Source organism: Monodon monoceros, unplaced genomic scaffold (assembly GCF_005190385.1).
Source record: "Monodon monoceros isolate NGI ecotype Baffin Bay Population unplaced genomic scaffold, NGI_Narwhal_1 Super_Scaffold_4, whole genome shotgun sequence".
NCBI lineage: Eukaryota > Metazoa > Chordata > Mammalia > Artiodactyla > Monodontidae > Monodon > Monodon monoceros.
The window spans coordinates 54,944,275-54,965,930 of record NW_021703781.1 but is presented as its reverse complement, the minus strand read 5'-3'; the positions used below and the strand labels follow the sequence as shown (position 1 = coordinate 54,965,930).

Here is a 21,656-nt window from a genome sequence, read left to right as displayed (position 1 = left end):
GAACTTTTTTTGCAAATCGAGGTGAAGGATTTTACTGGCTTGAACTGGGATGGTAGAGTGCAGATCACCAGAAGTGGTCAAATTCTGGATCTTTTAAAGGTAGAACTGTCTGGTTTTGCTGGTGGATCAGATATGTGATGGGAGAGACAGGAGCAGTCAGGGAAGATTTGGGGTTTTGGCTTGAGTGACTGGTAGAATAGAGTTGTCCTTGACTGAGATGAAGAAGACTGGGGAATCCCCTCAGGGCCTCCGTTGGGCTTTGACTTTCATGGTAAATGGCCTCTTTCTCTCTGTACTTCCTAGTTCTGTGTCCTGAGAGAGGGGGACTAATTGGCTTAGCTTGGATTTGTGCATGAGTCCAATTCTAGTAACAGAGTTATTGGTGGATACATGGACAGGAAGGGATGTGAGTGGGGCAGCTTCCTTAAAGTAGCTGTCAAGTGATGGATACCATTTGGACATTTCTAGTGTCCTGGCTCTCAACTACCTTTAAGCTTCATCTCCTGTCACCTCTCCCAACCCCCTCTGTCTTTCACCAGGCAGCTTATACTTCAGTCACATTTGTTTTTTTTTTTTTGCGGTACGCGGGCCTCTTACTGTTGCGGCCTCTCCCGTTGCGGAGCACAGGCTCCGGACGCGCAGGCTCAGCGGCCATGGCTCACGGACCCAGCCGCTCCGCGGAATGCGGGATCTTCCCGGACCGGGGCACGAACCCGTGTCCCCTGCATTGGCAGGCGGACTCTCAACCACTGCGCCACCAGGGAAGCCCTCCAGCCACATTTTGTCTGGTATATTTCCATGCCTCCATGTCTTTGCTCCTGCCGTTCCCTCAACCCAGGACAGTTTCTAACTGTCATACTTGGTAAGCCTCAGCTGGGAACTCTGTGGGAGTAGGGTGGGGGGACAGGGCTAGCAGAGTCAGAATTAGGTGAGTTCTGAGGAACAACGAGGCTGGAGAATAGGCCCTGTTTGTGTTTGGGGTGGGTAAATGGGACTGCAGTTAGAGCAGGCAACTGGTCAAAGATTGTAGAACATGTCTTGGGGGCCCTCAGGCTGATTCCAAGCAGAAATCAGCACCCTAGGAGCGACACAGCATGAAAGCTGGGCAGTGGTGGTTACTGTTAACAGCGGATCCTCGCTGTCCAATTTGGTATGAAGGAGACCAGAAATAGAATAGAAGGTAAGAAGCTCTGGTGGGACCCAGGTAAGCGGCCCTGGCTCCCAAACTGATGAATTGAGCAGGCCAGGACTCCCATTCTGGGGGCACCTGGAGGCAAAGCCAGGCAGTGGGGGCCAGATAGCCTGCTTTGCGTGTTGAGCGCAGCATTGACTGGGCCAACCCAGTGCCCTGAGGACCTCCAGGAATTCACTCGCTGAGCACCAGGCAATAATCAGGAGTTCTGCCATGCTGGATTTCCATGGGTTCTGAGCAGGCTCTCTGAAGTGGGGTGCACATCTTCCAGGGGGAACAAGATTATTTATGCATGAGAAGAGAACACTGGAATTTCTATGTATTCCAATCTCATCCTTTTTCTATTTTATGTCTTATAAGATTCATAGTATGTTGGTCTAGTAGTACATTTATGGAATTTGTAAACAAGTAACTATACTTACATTGCAAGTACACATTGACTTCTTTTTACTGATAGGGTGTATGATCAAAGAAGTTTGAAGACAACTCTTCTAAGAGACTGGTGATTAAAAGGAGCAGCACTGGGCAGGATGGAAGGTGGGACTGTCATTTGCTAAGATGGGAATAGGGAGGAGACACAAGTGGGGAGGGAGAAGGAAGGGGATGGACTTGATTAAGGGCTTGCAGATTTGTTGGGGGTCCCACAGTGTCATGATGTGAGTAGGCTGGGCAAATAGGCTTGGGGAAAGACAGGCCTGTTGGAATCATGATGGAAAGGAGGTGCCTGGGAGACACTGCCCGCAGCCAATGGGAAAGGTCATTCCTAGGTCTGCCTCTAGGCTCTGCTTGCAGCTGCCCAGCCACCCCTGGCAGCTCAGAGCTTCAAGAGGCTTTCAAGTGGGAGGAGACAGAGATGGAAGCTGAGCTGGGAAGGTTTCCCAGGGGCAGAGAAGGAAAGTATCCAAGGGCGGAGAACAGGTGGAGGCCGTGGCCTTTGTGGGAGGGCTGGAACTGGGAGGTTGCTGAAGGGATGGAGAGCAAACCCCTTCCAAGTATCTCAGAAGCAGCCTGGACAATCACTCCATTTCTCCCCCAAACAGGAACAGAGAGACCCAGGGACAGACACTCATCCTTCACTGGACACCCGGGCACAAGAACAGTAAGGGTGTCTGAGAAAACCAACAGTTCTCCCACTTCCCCACCCTCAGACTCACACAGGGACATGTAGACCCACGCAGACCAACAGAAATGGGAGCCAGCGACCAACCAACCGACCCACAATATAGGCACCTGTATGCCCTCAAGATACACCCGGACTGCACCAATCCTAGCAGCTGCTCACCCAGGCCGGGACTCCACCAGAATCAGGGGGTGCGCGAGGTCACTTGAGCCCTCTGGTTCTTCCCCGGTCTCTGCGGGGCTGGACGCTGTCCCGGCCCGGAAATAAATGAGCAGCGAGGAAACTGGTGGCAAGCGTCTGTGGTATCTGTGCGGCCTGGGGGATAAAAATTGAGGCACGGAGGAAGGAGACAGGACAGCAGACAACCCCCCACCCATGCGGAGAGGACCTCCGACGTCGCATTCTGAGAGCCTGCACCCTAAGTTTGGGTGTGGTTGGAGAGGTAGGGAGACCAAATCACTCACTCGAAGGTAGTCTCAAGTTTTGCAAAGTGAAAACTCCTCGCCCCGAAGAGGGGGTGGGGGGGCAGGCAGACTCGTCTGGGCCATTGCCGGCTTTCGGCTGCCGATGAGAGGGTCCGCAAAGGGGTGGGAGGAGGGTCTCAGCAAAGGGGTGGCAGGGTGGTCGCAATGGAAGTGCCCTTGGGAGGATTATTGAGGGTTTATTTGAGATCAACCAGTGTGAGGGAAGGCCTGTCCCAGAGACAAGTAGAGACAAACCTGGAGCCATGGGGAGTGACATACAAAATTTTATTATTATTATTATTTATTATTATTTATTTGTCATGTGCAAAAAAAAAAAAAAAAAAAGGAAAAGAATCAAAACGAACCGACGCGCTGAAAGTGGCCAAGGAGACCAGAGCCATCAGGGGATCTTTCGAGGGTTCGGCTGGGTCCTGGGTCTGGGTCCCCTGTCGCGCCAGCCCCACAGGGACTGGAATGGGACGGGCCTCGGAGTTTGAACCTCGGCTCCCTCGCTGCCCGGCTCGGGCCACTGGAGCCTGGCTGGGCACCGGCACATCCCTTAACTATTCTCTTCTCTCGTTTTCCTTTTCAAAAAAAAAAAAGCCTCCAAGGGAAGAGAGATCTGGGCGAGGACTCCAAGCCTTTTCGGATTTGTTCAAGGATTTTTATTTATTTATTTATTCACTTTTATTGACTTTGTTTCTGTTATTTCGAGTCGTCACGATCCACGGGTGAGGAGACATGCAGGGCGCATCGCCGCTACCGAGAGAGCAACTACGGGGCAGGGCGGCCCGGCCGCCGGCGCCCCAGGGCGCGCGGGGCACGGCCTCGAAGGGCGAGCCTGGGGGCTGGAGCTGCCACGTCTGATCTAGTCTCAGGGGGCAAGTCAGCCAGGGCAGGACTGGGGAGAGAGGCCGAGGGAGGGAGAGAGACAAGAGAGATGAAGACTGAGAGAGACAGAGTCAGGGGGAGAGAAGCAGAGAAGAGAGATGGAGAGGGGAGAGATGCAGAGGAGAGAGATGAGGAGAGAGCGAAAACAGGGAATTACAGAGAAATAGCCAACAAAACAGAGGCGAGAGGAGTCCACAGGACCATGTTCGTCATTTTGCATAGAGATTTCTTTTCTTTCGTAATTTTTTGTAACAGAAAAAAAAAAAAACCCTCCCCCAGGACGTGCTGTGCTTTAGTGGGCGTGTAGCTGTGTCCCCCCCTCCCCCCCAGCGAGCGGCGACTCTCACAGCACAGACAGCGGGGCGTATCTACAGGCAGGACGGGGCGGGCAACTGGGACTCTACCCGGCGGGGCGGGGCGGGGCGGGGTGGACGGGGTGGGGTTATATACACAGGGGTTCGCCTTCACACGACACACACCGTCTTTCTACGAAGCAGCAGCCTGTTGGGTTTTCGTTTTTGTTTTCCTCTTTTGCAAAGACCATCATATTAAATAAATGTAGACTTTTTGCGGCCCTGTTCATTTCCTGCCAGAGGAGGAGGCTGGAGGTGGGTGGGAGGGGGTGGAGTGGGCAGCCCCCCACCTCCCACCCCGCGCAGCTCAGACCCTGCTCCCACCACCACCTGCAGATTGAGAGTCTGTGTCGGGGGAGCGGGGGGGCATCAAGCAACCGCTCGGGGAAGACCAGTGCCGCGGCCTGCGTTAACTGGTCCTGAGGCAGGCACGGAAGAGCCTCCGGCGAGGCAGCGAGTTAGGGAGGAGAGATGCAGAGCATCGTGGGCTGGGAAAAGGACGGGCAGGAGGGGGAAGTGCGAGGTCGGCAGATGGAAGAGACGCTGAGGTAGGGGCAAGGCGGGGCTGAGAGTCTGGTCACTAGTAGGAGATGCCTGGGCCCTGGGGAACTGGGCAATTCAGGTGGAGTAAGGAAGAGCCAAGAGTCGGGCTCCGTGGGTGCGGGCTGCTGAGGCCTGCGTGCCTTGGGTCACAACCTTGGAAACACCTGACAACCCAGCGCCCCCCCTCCCCCCGTCCCCGTCCCTAGAGCCCGGCCCTCACGCCCCCATTCCATTCCACCTTCTGGGCAGGGCACAGGTGGGGGCAGTCCGGTTGGCGCCGGGGTGCGGACTTTTTCCCGAGGACTTGGCAGGAGGCTCTTCCCTCTTCTGCAGAACATCGTTTTGTTCTTAATTTCCTTTGCCCAGCGAAGCCTCCCGGGCGCCGGAGCGTCCGAGGCGGGCTGCTCCGGGGCTGGGCCGCGCTGCAGTCCGCGCTGATTGTGTGTCACAGAAACGTGTCCCCCGCGCAGCGGCGGGCCCGGCCAGAGTCCGGTGGTGTGGCTGGTCGGCTCCCGGGTCGGCTCGGGCGAGGCGGGGATGAGCTGGGTCGGACCCTCCTCGCGACGCCGCGCAGTCCAGGCAGGCGGGGAGGGGCGGCGGGCGGGATTGGGGGCGGCGGGCCCGGGCCTGAGGGTCCCGCCCGCGGCTCCACCCGTCCTGTCCGGCCTTCGACGGGGTGAAGTGAAGGGCTGTAGGGGTCCTGGGATGGGGTGGGTCTGGGGCGGTGGCCGGGAGGCTTCTTGTCGCGTCGATCCTCCCTCCCTCCGGGGTGGGCGGTCAGACGGGGACGATGTGGAGGCCAAAGCTGTCGGCCTGAAGCTTGATGTGGTCCCCGCGGTAACTAGTGGCGGTCATAGGCAGCGGCAGCAGCGGCAGGGGCGGAGCCCCGGGGGGCGGCACTATAATAATAAGGGGAACCTGGAAGTTAACACAGGAGAAGAATGGGCTGGGTGAGAGGACAAACAGGAGAACAAAAAAGGAAAGAAAAGCAAAGCAAAGACCTCCCCGGGCTGGGGTCTAGCAGGGTCCGGGCAGGGAGGCATTGGCTGGGCTGCGGGGCTGGTTGCCCCCAGGAGAGCTGCATTCACCGGGTGAGAGAGGGACCCGGTCGGTGTCGGCCGCCGCCCGACTGCGGACCTTCAGGGGGCCCGAGGGTGGGGGCGGCGCAGAGCCTTCCAGCGACGGGTAAGGGAGCGGAGGGGAGAGTTAGGAAGGGGCGGGAGGCGCAGGCGTCCTCTAGGGATCCCGGGGCATCAGTGCTGCGCTAACAAGCCTGCCCGGCTGGGCACCCAAAGGGCGGGTCGCGGGTAGTTGGACCCGCGTCTGCAAGCACTGCCGAGCTGGCCGGCGGGCGGACGGAAGCGCTGAGCCGCCGGCCAGCCAGGTGGCGTACTCACTTAGTAAGGCGGGGTTGCTGAATCTCCAAGCCTCGTTGTAGGCCGTGTACTGGGGATGGCTGTACGGGTTGCCGGAGAACTCGCTCCCTGCGGGAGGGCGAGGGAGTGGGAATCAGACACGGCGCAACGCCGGAGCGGACCCGACGTGCCCAGCCAGCGGCCTCCCCCGTCTCTCCGAGGTTCAGGTGCAGCGGGCAGGGTAATGCCCACTGCGGGCGGACGGCAGGGTGGAGGCGGAACAATCCACCTGGTCCAAATGGGGGGAGCCCATGGGGTGTGTGTATGCGTGTGCGCGCAAAAGCACCGACCCGCCTCGCACACCGGCGTGGAGGTAACTGCGGGGCGGTGCCCGCCTGGGGCTCCCCCCGCGGAGGCGCTCCGGGCCACCCAGGAAGGGTTTGTTCCGGGTCCAGGAGCGCCTACGCCGCTGTGTTGGGGGCCAGGGTCTCTTTAGTGGAAACTCTGGTTCTAGGAGCCACAGCCCCATAGGGTGAAAGCGGGGGAGGGTTGCGAAGACAGGCCCTCGGGACACTTTGTCCCAGAAAGTCCTGAGAATGGCATCTCAGCATGGTGCCAGTACAAGGGGTGGGGGCTCTGCTGGGAAACACCCCCCTCCCTCCTTTCCCTCTAGAGATTTGATAGGTGGGCCACGCAGCAGGGGAAGGAGGTGGCGGGAGGCAGGTGGACTGCCCGTCGGTTCTCAAGCGGTGAGCGGAGGGCCCCGTGGGCTGGGAGCCGTCGGAAGCTGCTTCCCTCCCTTCGCGGGAGAAAGGCCAGGCCTCCGGGTTTCCCCCTCGCCCTTTCTCCTGTGTGATGACCCCAGACTGTTTACAGTGATCCCTAACCGCGGGTTAAGTAGAGGAGAAGGGGCCCCTCTCGGAGAGGGAGCTGGGGTGGGGGTGGGGGATGCAGCCACTGGAAAGCCTGTTTATTGACGAGGAGGGAAAGCATGCGTGCAGCAGGATAATGAGCTTCTGAGCTCAACTGTGACCAAGAGGAACTGAGCTATCTCCTTCCCCATCGCTAATGAAACAAGTGTAATTTCCTCATCAGCACTAGATTCTGTTGAACGACTCCCCCCTTGCCACCATGAGCTCTCTGAGGCTCCCCTCATCCCCATCCCCTTGCAGACTCCCCCCTCCCTCACCCCCGCCTCTCTAAGACCTCCTCCAGCGTCCACCTGCTCACTGCTGGACCCTTCCCTGAAGAATCTCCTGGCACCCGACACTTTCATTCACCCTACCCCAAATCTGGGCAGGGATACCCTCACCCACACCAGCAGCTCTCCTTACCCAGTTCCTCTAACTCCCTTCATCCCCTATTCTACAACACCCAGCAGCAATCTCCCTCTTGGCCAGCCCCCTACATCCACCTCTGCTTACCCAGGGGCTGTCCCTGAATGAACGGTCCAGGAATGGGGCCAGTCACCCTACTCTATCCTCCCCCGCATGAGAGCTGAGCTTCAGGAAAGGGGCACACAGAGGGCAGCCAGCAGGACAGGAAGCAGGCCCAGTGAGTCTCATCCTCTTTAAGACAAGAGTTTTTTGGTGCTTCTGTGACTAGTAACTTCAACTCTCTTTGGCTTCAAGCCCAGCTCCCAATCTGGGGTGAGGGGTTGGGGAGAGCACAACCTCCAGCTGCAGTCACCAGACCCCAAATATGGCCTCTGTCTCTCTGATCCACACAGCCCAAACCCAGCTCCTCTCAGATGGGGACGGGTCAGAGCCCCCAGGAGCAATGAGGGCCCAGGGCTCCTCTCAGGAGATGTGGAGGTGCTCCAGCTTGTCTCTCTGTGAAGCCAGTCTCTCTGGTTCCTGCCACAGTCTGTCTTCTGTTCCTCTTTCCTTAGGGAATAACTCCCTTCTCTCCCTGGGGTGGGGTCGGCTCTCCACACTGGTCTTCCCTGTGGGTTGGTGTGGACCAGGGTGGCTTTGTCTGAGTGACAGACATGCCCCTGGAAATGGTTCTTGGCTCCAAGTTTCCATGGAAACCAGGGCAGACTCTTCCAAGCAGTGTCAGCTGGCTGGGGGTGGGCTGGGGCACTGAGTGTGGAGCTGAGGCTGCGTGCTCCTGGGCACAGACTGGGGTGGGTGGGCACTGCGGAGGGGCCAGGACGTACAGAAAGGTGCACACACTACTGCAAGCACTTCTGCAAGTTCCCTCCCTGGATTACTCATGAGGGAGGATGAGGGACCCCGGCTGCAGCCTCTAGGGAGAGAGAGGGATAGAACAGCAGTGGTTTGCAGGGGAGGAGATGTTGGGTCTCCCCCAGCCCCAGTCTCAGACTACAGACCACTCAGCAGCTCACCCACAGTTTAGCTACTCCCACCTAAATTAGGCAGCTGCAGCATTGTCACCTACCAGGCACCATTCCTGCCAGGGTGGAGGTGGGGTAGCTTCCCTGGCCAGTGGGGGGCACGTGAGGGGGGTAACCAGGCAGAGTGGTGCTCGCCATGTCACGACCTGGAAAAACACAAAGGGGAAGGGGTGAGGCCTGGAAGAGAGGGGCCTGCCTCTGCTCACACAAGGGTACTCCATGGAAAAGAAAGCGCTGAGTGCAGACATGTAGGGGCACACCTGAATGAGAAGGTCCAGGTGTGCCCTTACATGTATCTAAGCTTACCTAAATGTCCTATGATCAGCTGTGTGTATGCACCTCTGCTCTGTGTAGCTCCTTGTGTGTCTCTCTGTGCATGTGTGTATGTGTGTTTGCCTTTGCTTGTGTCTCTTTGTAGCCCAAACCCAGATGGAGAAGGGAGGGAGATGACCTGGTTTTACTCCTCCTTCCCAGTGAGATATTCAGCTGTGGTCTATCCAGTAGCCAAATGGACCTCTATCATCTTGCTCACCTCTCCCCTCTTTAACACCCCATCTTTCCTTCAGGCTTGGAGGACACCCCACCAGGACTTGTACAGGAGCTGATGGGTATTCCTTGTCCTCTCCAAGTGAAGCTGCAGGTGCTGGGCCTGGCAGGTGTGAAGAGTGGGGGGCCAGCCAGTGGGCTATTTTGCTGTCAGTGTTCATGGCATTTAAATGATAGAAAACCATCCCTGAAGCAAATCAGGAGCTTTGAGCTAACAGTGCAAATGGATCAGATCAAGTTCTGTCCCTGGAGGTGCTAGACTTCTGTCCCTGGAGGTGTCTATTAGCTAGAGTGTGGAGAGTGGGAGGAAGGGCTTTCCTAGTATCCTGGAGTGAAGGCAAAGCGAGCCAATCTTAGGGAGATACCCATGGTCCACAGATATCTCTGGAACACAGCTGTACCTGAACGGCCCCCCTTCCTTGCCTGCCCCCTCCATCGCCATGAAGTGGTCACCGCCTTCTTTGCAATTTAGCATGCTCCAATCTCTAATGACAATAAATTTGTCCTCTCCCATACTTCCATGCCCTAGAGACTACTTCATCCTTTCCTGGGTCCTGGGTCCCCTTTCTCCTCTCCATATTTCCCTTACACTCCTCGTCAGCCAGTGCCACTCTCCCACTCTAGTGCCTCTGTCCAACCCTGGGAAGAGGTGTGGCTGGAGGAAGGCAAGAACTAGGCATCTCTGGCCCACTTTCTTTTCATCAGTTGCCCTAGACCTTATCCTCCCGATGGCTATTCCAAAGCGTTTCTCTCTCTCCTTGTCACTCTCCCCTTAAAGTCGACCTCACCTCCAACTTTCCTGAAACGTGTGAGTTTCCTCACCGCTACCTTAACACATCTGAATGATTCATCCTTCCCTAAGTAGACAGGGATGCAGCTCAGGCTTTTGCATTCCCAGCTGCCTGTGAACCTTTTCATTAGCTGTCCCAATGTCACCTCAACCCTGACAGGAATAAAAGAGATCACCTTCCCCTCAGTCAGTTCTACTGACCTACTTGAAGACCATCAGACCAAAACCTCTGGAGTCGTTCTTGACATAGCACGCCCAGCTTTGAAGTCAGTCGCTGGGTGTTGTCAATTCTCCTTAGCAATATCTGTTACATCTGTCCCACCTTCATTTCCTCCACCACCTCCACAGCTCAGTGCCTAAGCACCTGCCCTTGGTCTGCCACAACAGTTTTTTTGCTTGTATTCCCTGCCTCCGCATTCTTCTCCTTCAGTCTGTGCCTCACATGGCTGCTTGGCTAGCCCTCATGAAACGCTGCTTTCATCACATCACTTCCCTTGTAAGAGCCATCATGGATTCTCTGTAGTCTAGAGTTTGGGTGTCTCTCAGGCAGTCTACACTCTGCCAGGCGTTCAAAGCCTCCCAGGTACTCTTCCCCACCCAGTTTTCTCAGCTCTGATTCTCACCCCTTCTGGTTTAGTGTGACTGTTTTCACTGGCTTGGATGCTGTGAAATCTCTGCTTTTGCCACCTCATTTTCTTCTTCTTGCTATAGTTTCCCTTTCCTTCCCTTATAAGCTCAAGGCTTAAAACCCCTACTATTCTACCCATCGGAGAAGTTTCTCTCTTCTAAACTTCTATAGTTTCTGTGCTCCATGGTTTACCACGTCACTACAGTTCATGAAACATCAGCCCTGTTGTTTTCCTCCTCAAACAGATCATAATCAAATGGAGGGCAGGCCCTGTCTTCTGCTCTGTAATACAGTTGAGAATACGGTAGATGCTCAATAAAAACTTATTGACTAATTCTCTATCACCCTATTGGACTTAATAGCCAATTCCAGGTGGGTTGTATTGTTTTCTGTTTCATATATGTTGGTGCCCTTTGAAGAGGTAAAAGCTGGGCAAAATGTAAATGTTTGAATCTGCTTTTTTTCTACAAATAATTTGAACAATGGATCGTGAATTTTTATAAGACGATGAAAGATTTATACAGGATGATGAAAGCAAGGGACTCATAGGATGTGACTCAGCTTTATCATGCAACAGAATGATTTTCTCTCTACTTATTAATATAGCTAATATCTTATATTTTAAAACTCAAGAACAAACAACAGGGTAGAACTGTCAAACAAGAGATCATTTTGAACTCCCAGAGAGATAGCAGAGAGAATCTGTGTTTGCTCTGTGTGGGTTTTCTTTCATTGACTTCTATTGTCAACTAAATGTACAATCCTCCTGACCATCTCTCAGTGGAGAGGACTTCAAGTGGACAAGTCAGCAACATCTATCAATTCCTAGAGAGATTAATAATATGGCATTTCGTTGTCAAAAAAGGCCTAAGACAGGGCCTTCCCTGGTGGCGCAGTGGTTAAGAATCTGCCTGCCAATGCAGTGGACACAGGTTCGAGCCCTGGTCAGGGAAGATCCCACATGCCAAGGAGAAACTGAGCCTGTGCGCCACAACTACTAAGCCTGTGCTCTAAAGCCCGTGAGCCACAACTACTGAGCCCACATGCTACAACTGCTGAAGCCTGCACGCCTAGAGCCGGTGCTCTGCAACAAGAGAAGCCACTGCAATGAGAGGCCCGCGCACTGCAACGAAGAGTAGCCCCCGCTCGCCGCAACTAGAGAAAGCCCGCGCACAGCAACAAAGACCCAATGCAGCCAAAAATAAATAAATAAAATATATTTTAAAAAAAAAAAAAAGGCCTAAGACAGAGGAGAGTTAGTGAGGATGTAGAGGTTTTGAATAGAAAAATACAGAAATCCAGTTATTGGTCTTGTGATCCTAATGTCCACAAAGCAGTCAGGAAGAGAAGGATGCTTCTTTCTCAATAAACAGGAATTGAAATGCATCTGAATTCTGATTTTCAGCTGCATAGCTCCCTCAGCTTTTCACACACAAATTCCTTGTACTCTAAGGTTGTGTCACACAATCCCTTACTTAGCTTCAGGAGAGAAGAGGAAATGTGGGATGACTAGAAAGGTGTTTCCAGCTACCTGGAGGCACCCCTATTGCAGTGTTTATTTCCACTGGATCTTTCTCTTGCAAATGGTCCAACTTCCAGCATATAGAAACTCTGGCCTGCTGAAAGACACAGAACTGTTGATTGAGAGACACATTTCCAAATTCTATTTTAAAAACTGAATCTGGGAAGTGCTATTCAAGCATTTTTTTAAGTGTGAGAGAAGAGACGTATGATGAGGAAAAAGCATGCAAGCACACGGCTGTGATTCTGCTGCTGTGGATTCGGTAACATCATTACAGTATCACTGGATTCTGTAACATCAGTACAGCATCACTACCAAGAGGTGCCCGTTCAGGACCCCTGAGCCAACAAAGGTATAAGCCACTGCATACAAAGCACCTCAATGGCTTCATTAGCACACAGGTAACACCTGAAGAACAGGAACAAATTGACCAAACTCTTGCCAGAGCCATATATTCTTCTGGAACACCATTGTCAATAATAGAAAGCACACACTGCAGGAAGTTTTCAAATTACTAAGACTGTCATACCATTTGCCCAGCAGCATTCTGCGAGCAAACTTCTTTTAGTGAGTGAATATGAATGGGTAATGGAATCTGTGCAAGGAAGAATCGACAGAGTACTGGGCGTTGCATTACTACCGATGGGTGGACAAACAGGAGCAGAGACAGACTCTAAAACTGTATGACAGCACAGCCACCTCCTTCAAGCAAACAGGCAAAAGTGCAGAAAGAGGAGAAAAATAGCTTCAGAGCAGAATACATCAGTTATGAAATATGTCATCTGACAGACGATAGGAAGCAGTAAAGCATTTGCTTTGCTCACTGACAATGCTAGGAACATGAAAGCAGCACCAAGAATTACATATGGATAAAAACCCACATACTACAAGAGGATGGGCATTTCCTGTTGGATAATTGTTTCCTAAGATTACAAAGTTTTAAAGATGGAAGAGCCTTCGAGATGATCAGTCTCACTTCCTTGTTTTCAAGTTGAGAAAATGGGGGCACAGAGAGGCATCGTGACTTTCCTATGGCTACAGAGCTAGTAACTGACAGAGCCAACGTGTGAAGCTAGGTCTGTACCACACTGTCTTTTAATGATAACATGAAGTCAGATACTCCCCAAAAGAGCCAAAGAAAAGGAAAAAGAAGTCATCTGACAAGCAAAATCTCATATTGTCACTGCTGTCATTAGGATGAGGCAAGAAAAACAGGACACAAAGAATAAAATATTGACACTGAAAGTCTGTAGTAAAATCCCATGGGGTGGAGTATCAATCTCTTTGGAGAGTTTTCTGAAAAACAAAGAGGCTCTTCAAGAAGCAGGAGTAGCTGAGAATCTAAAGCACCCAGAAGTGTTAGAAGCACTGTGTTTGATGAGGATGTCTTCTCAGTTCAACTGCAGAAGTCCCTGAAGATTCTAAAGCCAATTTCTACAGCAATCGCTACATCTGAATCAGACAGTGCACTTTTGTCAGACATTCCTTACCAAATGGGCCAGATCAAATCAACTGTTTCGGAGAATCTAAGTGCAGTTCCTTTTACAAGTACAGAGAAAAGCAAAGTGAAAGACTTTATTAAGAAAATTTCAGTCACCGGATAATTTATGCTATTTTTTCAGGTCTTAGGATCCAAGGGCAGAGTTGTGTTTCTACTTGCACCTAGACTAGCTAGCATTCACTGAGCACCTACTATCAGGCTAGGCACTGTCCTAAATATTTTCTGTATATTATCTCACTTAATCCCCATATCAACCTATGATGTTGATCTGTTTTAAATCCCCATTTTATGGATGAGAAACTGAAACTCGGAGGGGTTAAGTATTATATCCAAGATTTCACAGCCAGTAGATGACAGGACCTGGACTACAGAACAAGCCGTATACTTGGGAATGGATTCTAGAATGACATTCTCAAATAATGTAGACCCAGAAAATAGGTATTCGGTCCAGGAAAGTAACCTGGGATTATGCTAAGCAAATCCTTCCTATAACAGAACATCTTGTTGCTTCTTGTTTCTTGCATGTTTCAGGTTCTTCCATTTTCTACAGCAAGGCTTTTAAACTGGGGTTCACCGATCTTGTAGGATGTCATGGATGTGCTTCAGGGAGTCCATATAAAACTATACATGTGATGTTACAGATACATATATGTAATATCTAGATGGCTTTTATCATGTTCTCAAAAGTATTCATGACTCAAAGATTAATAAACAGTGCTTATAAAAGACCAAAGAAACTTTGTTTTTTGGTGTAAGAAAGACACTGATTTGTTTGAAACTATTTGAATTGGACCAATAAACCAGATCATACAAAGAACAGTCAAATAACATGTGAAGGGTAGGGAGGCTTATCTCAAGTAAGGCAAATGTCAGCATCCAGGAGACCAAGGGAATAATAAAAAGGAAGCTGCCAAAGCAGCAGAGATGCTTTAGTTCAGTGATGGCCGGACAACAGACTTATTAGACACAGATTTATACAGTAAAAGTTATATTCAATCAGTTTAGAGATGCTTTCCCTCAGTATCTTTCTCTGAAAATGAGCACTTTTGCTATCCACTTGACACTATGGAGGACCCTAAGGCCGAAAAACATAACTCTTGTTTTACTATCCTAACCTCAAGTTGTGTCTGCTTCTCATAAGGTCGTGAAAATGAAGACATTAGATTGCTTCAAGGTTGGCAGTCTGTGCCTGAATTTGACACAAGCATTTATAATACTTCCAAGAATACAGTTATTAAATTTGTAATTACTGCCTAAATATACTGTACATTTACATGTACTACACCAATTATGATCCCTTTATGACCAATCCAAGTTATACAGAATACATCAAAGTAACAAACTTTAAATCTGTAAAAGATGCTTTAAAAGGAGAGGGCAAGAGCTTTCCACATATTTCATTTTATTCCTTATTTCCCGGGTTTCCAAATTCTCCGGAAGTTTTCTCCTGGGGGGCAGAGGTGCCTGGATGAGGGTCCCCAGCCCCAGGCTCTGTCTTGGCCCCATAGCTCTGCATCCCGAGGCTGGCCTGCCCTGGGCTCCGGCAGACGGGGCTGTGCTTGCAGCTTAGGGCGGCTGCACTCCCAGCCGATCTCACTTCCGACCCACAGCTGGACCTTTAGTCCCCGGTGTGTCCTAGGCAGGGATGCTGCCCAGATCTATGTGGGCTCAGTAAGGTCTACACCTCGACAGCCAACCAACTGGACACAACCAGTCATGCTGTTCCTACCCCTTCTCCCAGCACGCAGCCCTTCATGGGCCACGGTAGCCTGCTGGCCTAGGGCCCCACAAGAGGCGCTCCTTCTAACTCAGCTGGACCATGGATGGAGCTGCAGCCTCAGGATAGTGGGATAAGGATAGGGAGTGTTGGGGAGAATCACATTCTCAGGGCTGAAAGGGAATTTGACTATCCTCTAGTCTACTCCCTCTCATTTTACAGAGAAGGAAACAGGCTCGGAGAGAGAGGAAGACATCCCAGCCCTCTCCGTGGTTCACTTCCCCAGGCTACCCTCTCTGGCTCCACTAGAAAGTGGCAGAGGAAGACTGGAGTTGGGCAGGTGCTGGCACTCTGGAGGCTGGGCCCAGGCTCACTGATGGGCTCAGAGCCCCTCGTGCTGGGTGGGCAGAGGTTAAGCCTGTTTGCACAGTCTCCCGATACTCCAGGTCTCCCAGTTCCTCTCTGGCTTTATTTTGTTCTCTGAGAGCACTGAATTGTCAGCTCTAATCCTTCCGAAAGCGCAGCGTTTTTCAGGCGCTCTGTGTAAGTGAAACCCTAATCCCAAGGAAAACGGCCACTTAAGCTGCCGGAGCATCAGGCTACTCTCCGAGCCTGCCACAGGATTTCCTCCGCCCTGCCCGCCAGCTCAGCGGCCCCTGAGAAGGAGAGGGGAGCATTCCAGGCTGAAGGCATGCAAAGCCCTCTCTGAAGTAACAATAGTGGCAGGGCTTTTGCCTCCCAAAGCTCAGGGTTGAAAAAGTGCTGGCTTGTTTGTCCTGAGCAGGGGAAGGAAGGACTCTGATCACCCTGAGGAGGGTGGGAGGTCTTCCTGTCACCTTGCGGATGGTTGGCTTTCCGGGGGAAACAGGCTTTTAGGTCTTACCTAGGTGACTCTGAGGCCACCAGGACATTTCTGAGCCCTTGGTCCCAATACATACCTGTAACATTCACTGGGACACCCCTCTTTAGGGTTTCTGGTCATCCAGAAAAGGTTGGGTTGGCTGACTTCACTTTTACGTAGCCAACCTTTTCTTCTTAGAAAGTGCCAAATAATGGAGTAAACAGGCTTAGTACTGGGGGGCCCCCCCCTTTGGAGAACTCTCCTTTGGGACACCCCAGGCACCTCTAAATATCTACAGCAGCAGAAAGTTTCCCTATGACCCAGCTATCCGTGAAAACAGTGCCCAGTGCTTTCTACTAGGCAACACTTTTTTGTAGTTGGCTACTACATGCATTTGAAATAAAGCTCGTTGATTTCTCAAAAATATTTTGATTCAAATTCAAACTGTCCTCTCTCCTTGATCTCTAAATGAATTAGTGAGACCATGCCGTGGGGGGCCAAGCACAGTCCATTTGGCGTGCTCAGCCTTTGCGTCTCATGGACAGAGGGAGGAAATGAAGGAAGGAGTCAAGAGGTGAGGCCCAAGGTAATGGGCCAAAGCTGAGCTCAGCTTAGAAACCACAGAACTACATCTTTGCTAAGATGCCCGGGTACCCTTCATACCTTCCTCCTGCTCCTCATGCCTCTCCTTCCCTCTGTAGCTCCATTAGCAGCCTCACGTGCTTCTGCCCAAGGCACCCTGCTGGGGAGGGAAGCCCGTCACTGCTGGGATGGCTGGTGGGCACAGACATGGGTGTGGAACTGGGGCTGGAGATTGTGGTGGCACAGCTTTTGTTCTATTCAAATTTGACCTGACTCCCCCAGTCCTAGAGTAAATTAATGTCTTTTCTTTGCAATATCTTTTCCCTCTAGGGGTGGACTGGATAAAGAAGGAAGGGAAAGAGCCCCGATCCAGTGACTCCCCAGGCTGCAGACCCAGGGCACCCACATTATCTGTCAATGTCTCATTGCTATGGAAATGCCCCTGTAATTAAATCAGAGCTGAGGTCTGGGGGCTGGAGGTCCTGGGGGATGTGGCTGGAGGCCTCAGGGATGTTTGGAGGAGGCTAGCCTCTTCCCAGTGGGCCTTCTCGGCTGAGGAGAAGCCCTCTGGCTTGGTTTGGCCTCCACAGCGACAGGCTCTCCGACTTGCCGTGTCTCTGGAGTTGCCCTAGCCCTCTCCTTTCAAGGTTGGCGAGGAACTCTGATGTCTGTGCCCTAAATTCCTCAGCTAATCAGGGGCTTTGAGCTGACAGACAAGGCTAGGAGACTCCCAGCCTCCTTCAGAAACATTTCTCAGCCTTTATTGCCCTCTCCTCCCCCAAGAGGCTGGCCAAGGGCTAAGCTGTTTGTTTTATGGAGGGAAATGCAGTGCATTGGAAGGGGGTTGTTAACTACAGGAAAGAGGCACTTCCTAGAGGTCCTCAGGACTCCTAGAGCAGGAGGAGGAGGGTTTCCCAGGGTCCACACCTCTGTCTGCTAAAAGGCCACTTCACTAACCATCCTAGATGTGGGTAAGGAGTCTGAGCTTCTAAGAGTCTGCAGCCCTTTCTCAGAAGCCGAGCCCATACTACTCTCTCTAGGCCCCGGGGGCCAGCCCCTGCTTTTCTTTGAACTTTGCCTTACTGGCCTCCTCCACCTCTGCTCAAATTTGCCAACTTCCAGGAGACCCCCGTCTTCTGCTCTCTCTCCCCACCGTGGGCACTCCCCTCTTAGGACGCATCCACATCTCCTCCCGGATCCTAGCTACAGATTCCGGCAGAGCTGCAGTCTCCGGGCATCAAGAGAAGTTTCTCCCAAGCTCTTGAATAAAACCACCTTCTCCCCACCAGGATGGGGAAGCTGACAAGGCTTTTTTTTTTCCCCCATGAGGGAGGAATGGACTGTCCCTGTTACAGTGCTCCAATGTTCAGACATTTTTCCAAAGAAAAGGGAAGACTCTCTGCTGACACTTAGCAGTCTGGGAACTTGGATAAGCAGGGGAGAGGCTCTACTTTCAGGGCTGCCTGGGACTCCTCTCTTTCCACGCCTCCGAGTCCCAAAACAATGTGCTATAGGTGCCTTCTTTGCCCTTTAAGATCTCCATTATCTGACAATTTGCTGAGCAGTGGTGGGGAAGGGGATGTGGGCTCAAGATCTGTGATTAACACAAAACATACTTCTTTTTTATCTTTTTTAGAATGTTAAACATGCTTACACTATAGTTGTTTTTGGATTGTTCTATTATCTCTAGTTCTTAGGGGTATTAACTGTCCTGTATATTGCTTCTGCTAACTCTCCCTCATGACAGTTTGTATTCATATGAGGTGTGTAATTTTTTATAGTGAGCTCATCTTTAGTGATGGATTTTTTTTTTTTCCTGTGGGAGTCCCATGTGCCCTGGATTGTAGAATGTCTCTGCAAGGAAGGTTTGCCCTTGTTCCTGCTGGGGTTTCCAAGTGGGTTACTATCCTAGACACATTTTTATGTAAGTTCTTAGCTGGGGGTTCCTGCCACATCCTCATGGTATAAATTTGGACTCAGGGTCAGGCTTGGGGATCTCCATTTCTCATGGAGACGTTATTTTCCCTCCCTTGCTTTCCTGAGCCCCTGGGATGAGTTTGTGTGTTTCCCATGCATAGATAGCGTTGTCCTGCTCCATCCCTGGCTTTACTCAGGGGAATGCTGAGTTCTAGTTTCCTGCTTCTTTGGGGCCCAAGGTCATCTTTTCTGTCTGGTGTGTTACAACCCCAGCCTCGCCCAGTTAGGGTCTGCCTCCAGTGTGATGCCAGCAGCCTCTCAGTCTGCTCTGGCTTTGGGTCTCCCTCTATTTCTTGCACAAGATGGTGAGGTTTGGTTGTGTGGTAGAATTCTCATTGTTATATTTATCCAGCTGTGTTTTGGTGAGTTTAGCCTGCCTTGTTTCTAGATATCAATCTCATTCCTCTATAACCCCTTCGGGACTAAAATGAGGATGGCGAGGACTACACTTGCACAAAGCTCTCCCAGTGCTCGGCAGTGAGCCTCACCAGAGGCCAGTGAAGCCTGCTCACTTGGTGCAGCAGCTCTGGGGCCTGGTGCATCCCTCGGCTTCTAGAGTGAGCATGGAGAACCGCTGTACCATCCCCGACTTCCTCCAGCACTGTCTCGTTCCATTTGGGCTCCAGGGCAGGGAACCCGCTCTCATTATCAGGGTGGATTTTCTCCAGGTGAAGGGACTCTCAGAATTCTCAGAAGCATCTCCAAGTGAATTTGGGACTCCTGAAACTAGTATTCATCTTATTCTCCCAGATCAACATCACTGCCAAGGTCCCCTCTATGGCTGCAGAGCTGGCCAGGCACAGGAAGGGAGGAGTCAAGGTGAGGAGGCTATGGGGAAGGGGGGCTCTTTTCTACCAGTGACAGGCGACTTGAAGGCACCAGCACACAGTTGGAGTCAGAGTCCTCACTGAAGAGGCCCTGACCCAGAGGCCTGCGGGACCACTGAGGGGTTGATGGCAGCCCACTGTGGGGTCCTTTGGAAGGGTAAGAAGGAGGTAGAAGGTACCAGCCACAGCCAGACAACCTGAGGAATCCTGGGGCCAGAGTGCCCCCCACCCACTCTCTCATCTAGTTGGTCCCTTTTTCCTTATCACTTAGGAGAGACTCGGCTCCGTTCCAGACCAGCAGCCTAGAGCAGTGGGCTGGAGAGAAGAGATGCTGCTGAGCTAGAGCAGCCCAGCGGCGGAAGGGAAAGTGGGTGATAAATTTAAATAACCAGCTTGACTTGGCAGCTTGCTGAGTTGTGATGCAGTGAAATTAAAATCTCGGCAGAACTTGCAAACACTACTCAGAAAAATCAGTCTCTCTCCTTGGTTCCGTGAGAGAAGGTGGGGAGGGGAGGCTTTTGGGCCGAGCCCCGGCCTCTGGCAGCCACCCTTGCCTGCAAAGTGATTAGCTGTGTCCTGGCCCACTGGGCCCCACTCTCCCCTCTACACAATAGTCCAGGCTCCTCTCTCCTCTCAGTCCTGACCTTGTGGAACAGCTGTATCAAGTGGCTGGTGAAGTTTGAAATCAGCCTCCAGTGCCAGGAGGTGGCAGGAATATCAATAAGGTCGGCTCTTCAGGTTGGGCTAGGGCTTCCTGGGCTGGTTTCCTCAGGACTCATTCCCAAAGGTTTGCAGCCTCAGCTGCCTGTCCCTGGGGAAGAAGATGAGCTAGGGGTTTAGGATGTGGGGGATGAAGAGGGCTCCTTGAACATCTTGGCACACTCAAGCCAGGCTGTGGCCACAGGATGCCCTCCTGCTCTCTCACCTGTAGCACATACCTGGCCAGAATCACCTGCCAGAAAGTGCCTCCCCTTTTCCTCCTCCACCAAAGCCCTTCATACTCTCCAACCAAATAAGCTCTTAAAGAATCTTGGAGGGCAATTTTTACAAATACACCAAAAGCCCCTCCCATATCCCAGCTATTCTTGGAGCCCAGTTCTAGGTGCCAACATCTTTCTAGAAAATCTCACCTGAAATCCACCTCTCTGGTCTGCTCTCTACATCACTGCTCACCGCTACCCGCAAACTCCTGGCCCAAAGGCTAATGTGCTGGACCCATTCCTGAGATGATCCATGAAGTCTCTGGGCACTGCCCTGTTTCTCACCTTGACAGTACCTCCAGCAAATTCTGTTCATCCCCATAATAAACACATCATGAATCATTCATCTTTAATAGATTATGCAAATTAGGAGGACGTAAAATCAACAAAGATCAATAACTGCAGCCATTTAATTGCCAGCAAAAACATTTTAAGAATGAGCATAATCTGTAGCCCTTTCTCGGGTAATGGCACCATTAATCCAAACATTGGATCTTGGCCTAAGTGTAGAAAAATCATTCCCTCCCCCCTCCCCCCACCCCTCCCCCACTTCTCCACACACTTCTCTCTTTTTGGTAATTTCCAGTTTCTGAGCAAGTTTCCCTGTCATTACCACTGGTGAACAGCTCCGAATGTTAATGGTTCTGCTTTTGTTACTCCTGGCTTGATTGAAATGTCGCATACAGATTGAGATGTTAGTGCTAACTTGCCACCTGGGAATGTCAAGCTGGGTCTGAAATGAACTTTTCTCACACTTGGATCCAGATGGATCAGCCGGAGATGTTCCCAGGCTGAGCTGGGACCGTTCCAGGGCCATGGGGGGGAGGCGGGTGGGGGATGCTCAAGGTGGAGGCACTTTTCTGCACCAGCCTGAGTTCTCCTGCTGCAGGAACCCTACCCCAAAGATCCTTCTCTCCACCCCAGGAAGCCTCTGCCTTCTAGACTGTGGCCCTGGGCCCAGGGAAGCACAGCTGGGGTTAGAGAAGAGTCTCCTGGGCTCTGTTTTGCTGCTGCCTAGGGTGGGCCACTTTTGGGAGGTGACCAGTGTGACTCTCAGCAGATCAGGAGGAACATGGCCTGGCCTGGACCATCACTCTTTCTTGGGTCAGAATACCCACAGCTCAGAGAGCTTCCGAACCAGGCTATGGAGGGTTCTTGCCGAGGGCCAGTTGATCATAGGCTGTATCCTGACCCAGCTTATGTTGTCACTCCCAAAAGCCCATCTAGGTCTCCGACACTTCCAGAACTCAACCTCTGATTGCTGAGCCAAAGAGCTCGACTCTGTCCAGGCCGGAAACAGCTGTACCAGGACACCCCTTAGGGAGAATCTGGGAAAGCTAACAACAGGGCTCTCCCAAGCCCCCCAGGTGGAGGCCAGGTGGCCACTCGCAGCCCATCTCAGACCTGAGCCGTGCTCAGAACAGCTCCAAGTCAGAAACAGTGCGCTGTCCTCCAGTGGGGCCATGCC

At 52.0% G+C, this 21,656-nt stretch overlaps 1 protein-coding gene across 2 annotated transcripts; it reads right to left on the bottom strand.

Annotated features, from left to right (window-relative positions):
• Window positions 1–3,107: 3,107 nt before the first annotated feature.
• On the bottom strand, window positions 3,108–16,599 carry LOC114908746 (paired box protein Pax-2-like). Of its 2 annotated transcripts, XM_029245233.1 has the most exons (4): window positions 16,486–16,599; window positions 8,322–8,423; window positions 5,961–6,047; window positions 3,108–5,462 (listed from the first exon to the last, which is right to left on the bottom strand). In XM_029245233.1, the coding sequence occupies exons 2-4, from the start codon at window positions 8,413–8,415 to the stop codon at window positions 5,341–5,343; spliced, it is 303 nt and encodes a 100-aa protein (XP_029101066.1). In that variant the 5' UTR covers window positions 8,416–8,423; window positions 16,486–16,599; the 3' UTR covers window positions 3,108–5,340. The 2 variants fall into 2 exon arrangements, with proteins under 2 accessions (XP_029101066.1, XP_029101065.1); XM_029245232.1 differs by lacking the exon at window positions 16,486–16,599 and having other exon boundaries at window positions 8,322–10,720.
• Window positions 16,600–21,656: the final 5,057 nt, after the last annotated feature.

Coding starts and splice junctions, on each gene's coding strand:
- LOC114908746 (XM_029245233.1), bottom strand. CDS start 8,415: ATGGCGAGCACCACTCTGCCTGGTTACCCCCCTCACGTGCCCCCCACT. Junction 6,048..8,321: donor CCTGGCAGGAATGGTGCCTG/GTAGGTGACAAT, acceptor GCCCTCCCGCAG/GGAGCGAGTTCTCCGGCAAC. Junction 5,463..5,960: donor CAGCAACCCCGCCTTACTAA/GTGAGTACGCCA, acceptor TTATTATTATAG/TGCCGCCCCCCGGGGCTCCG.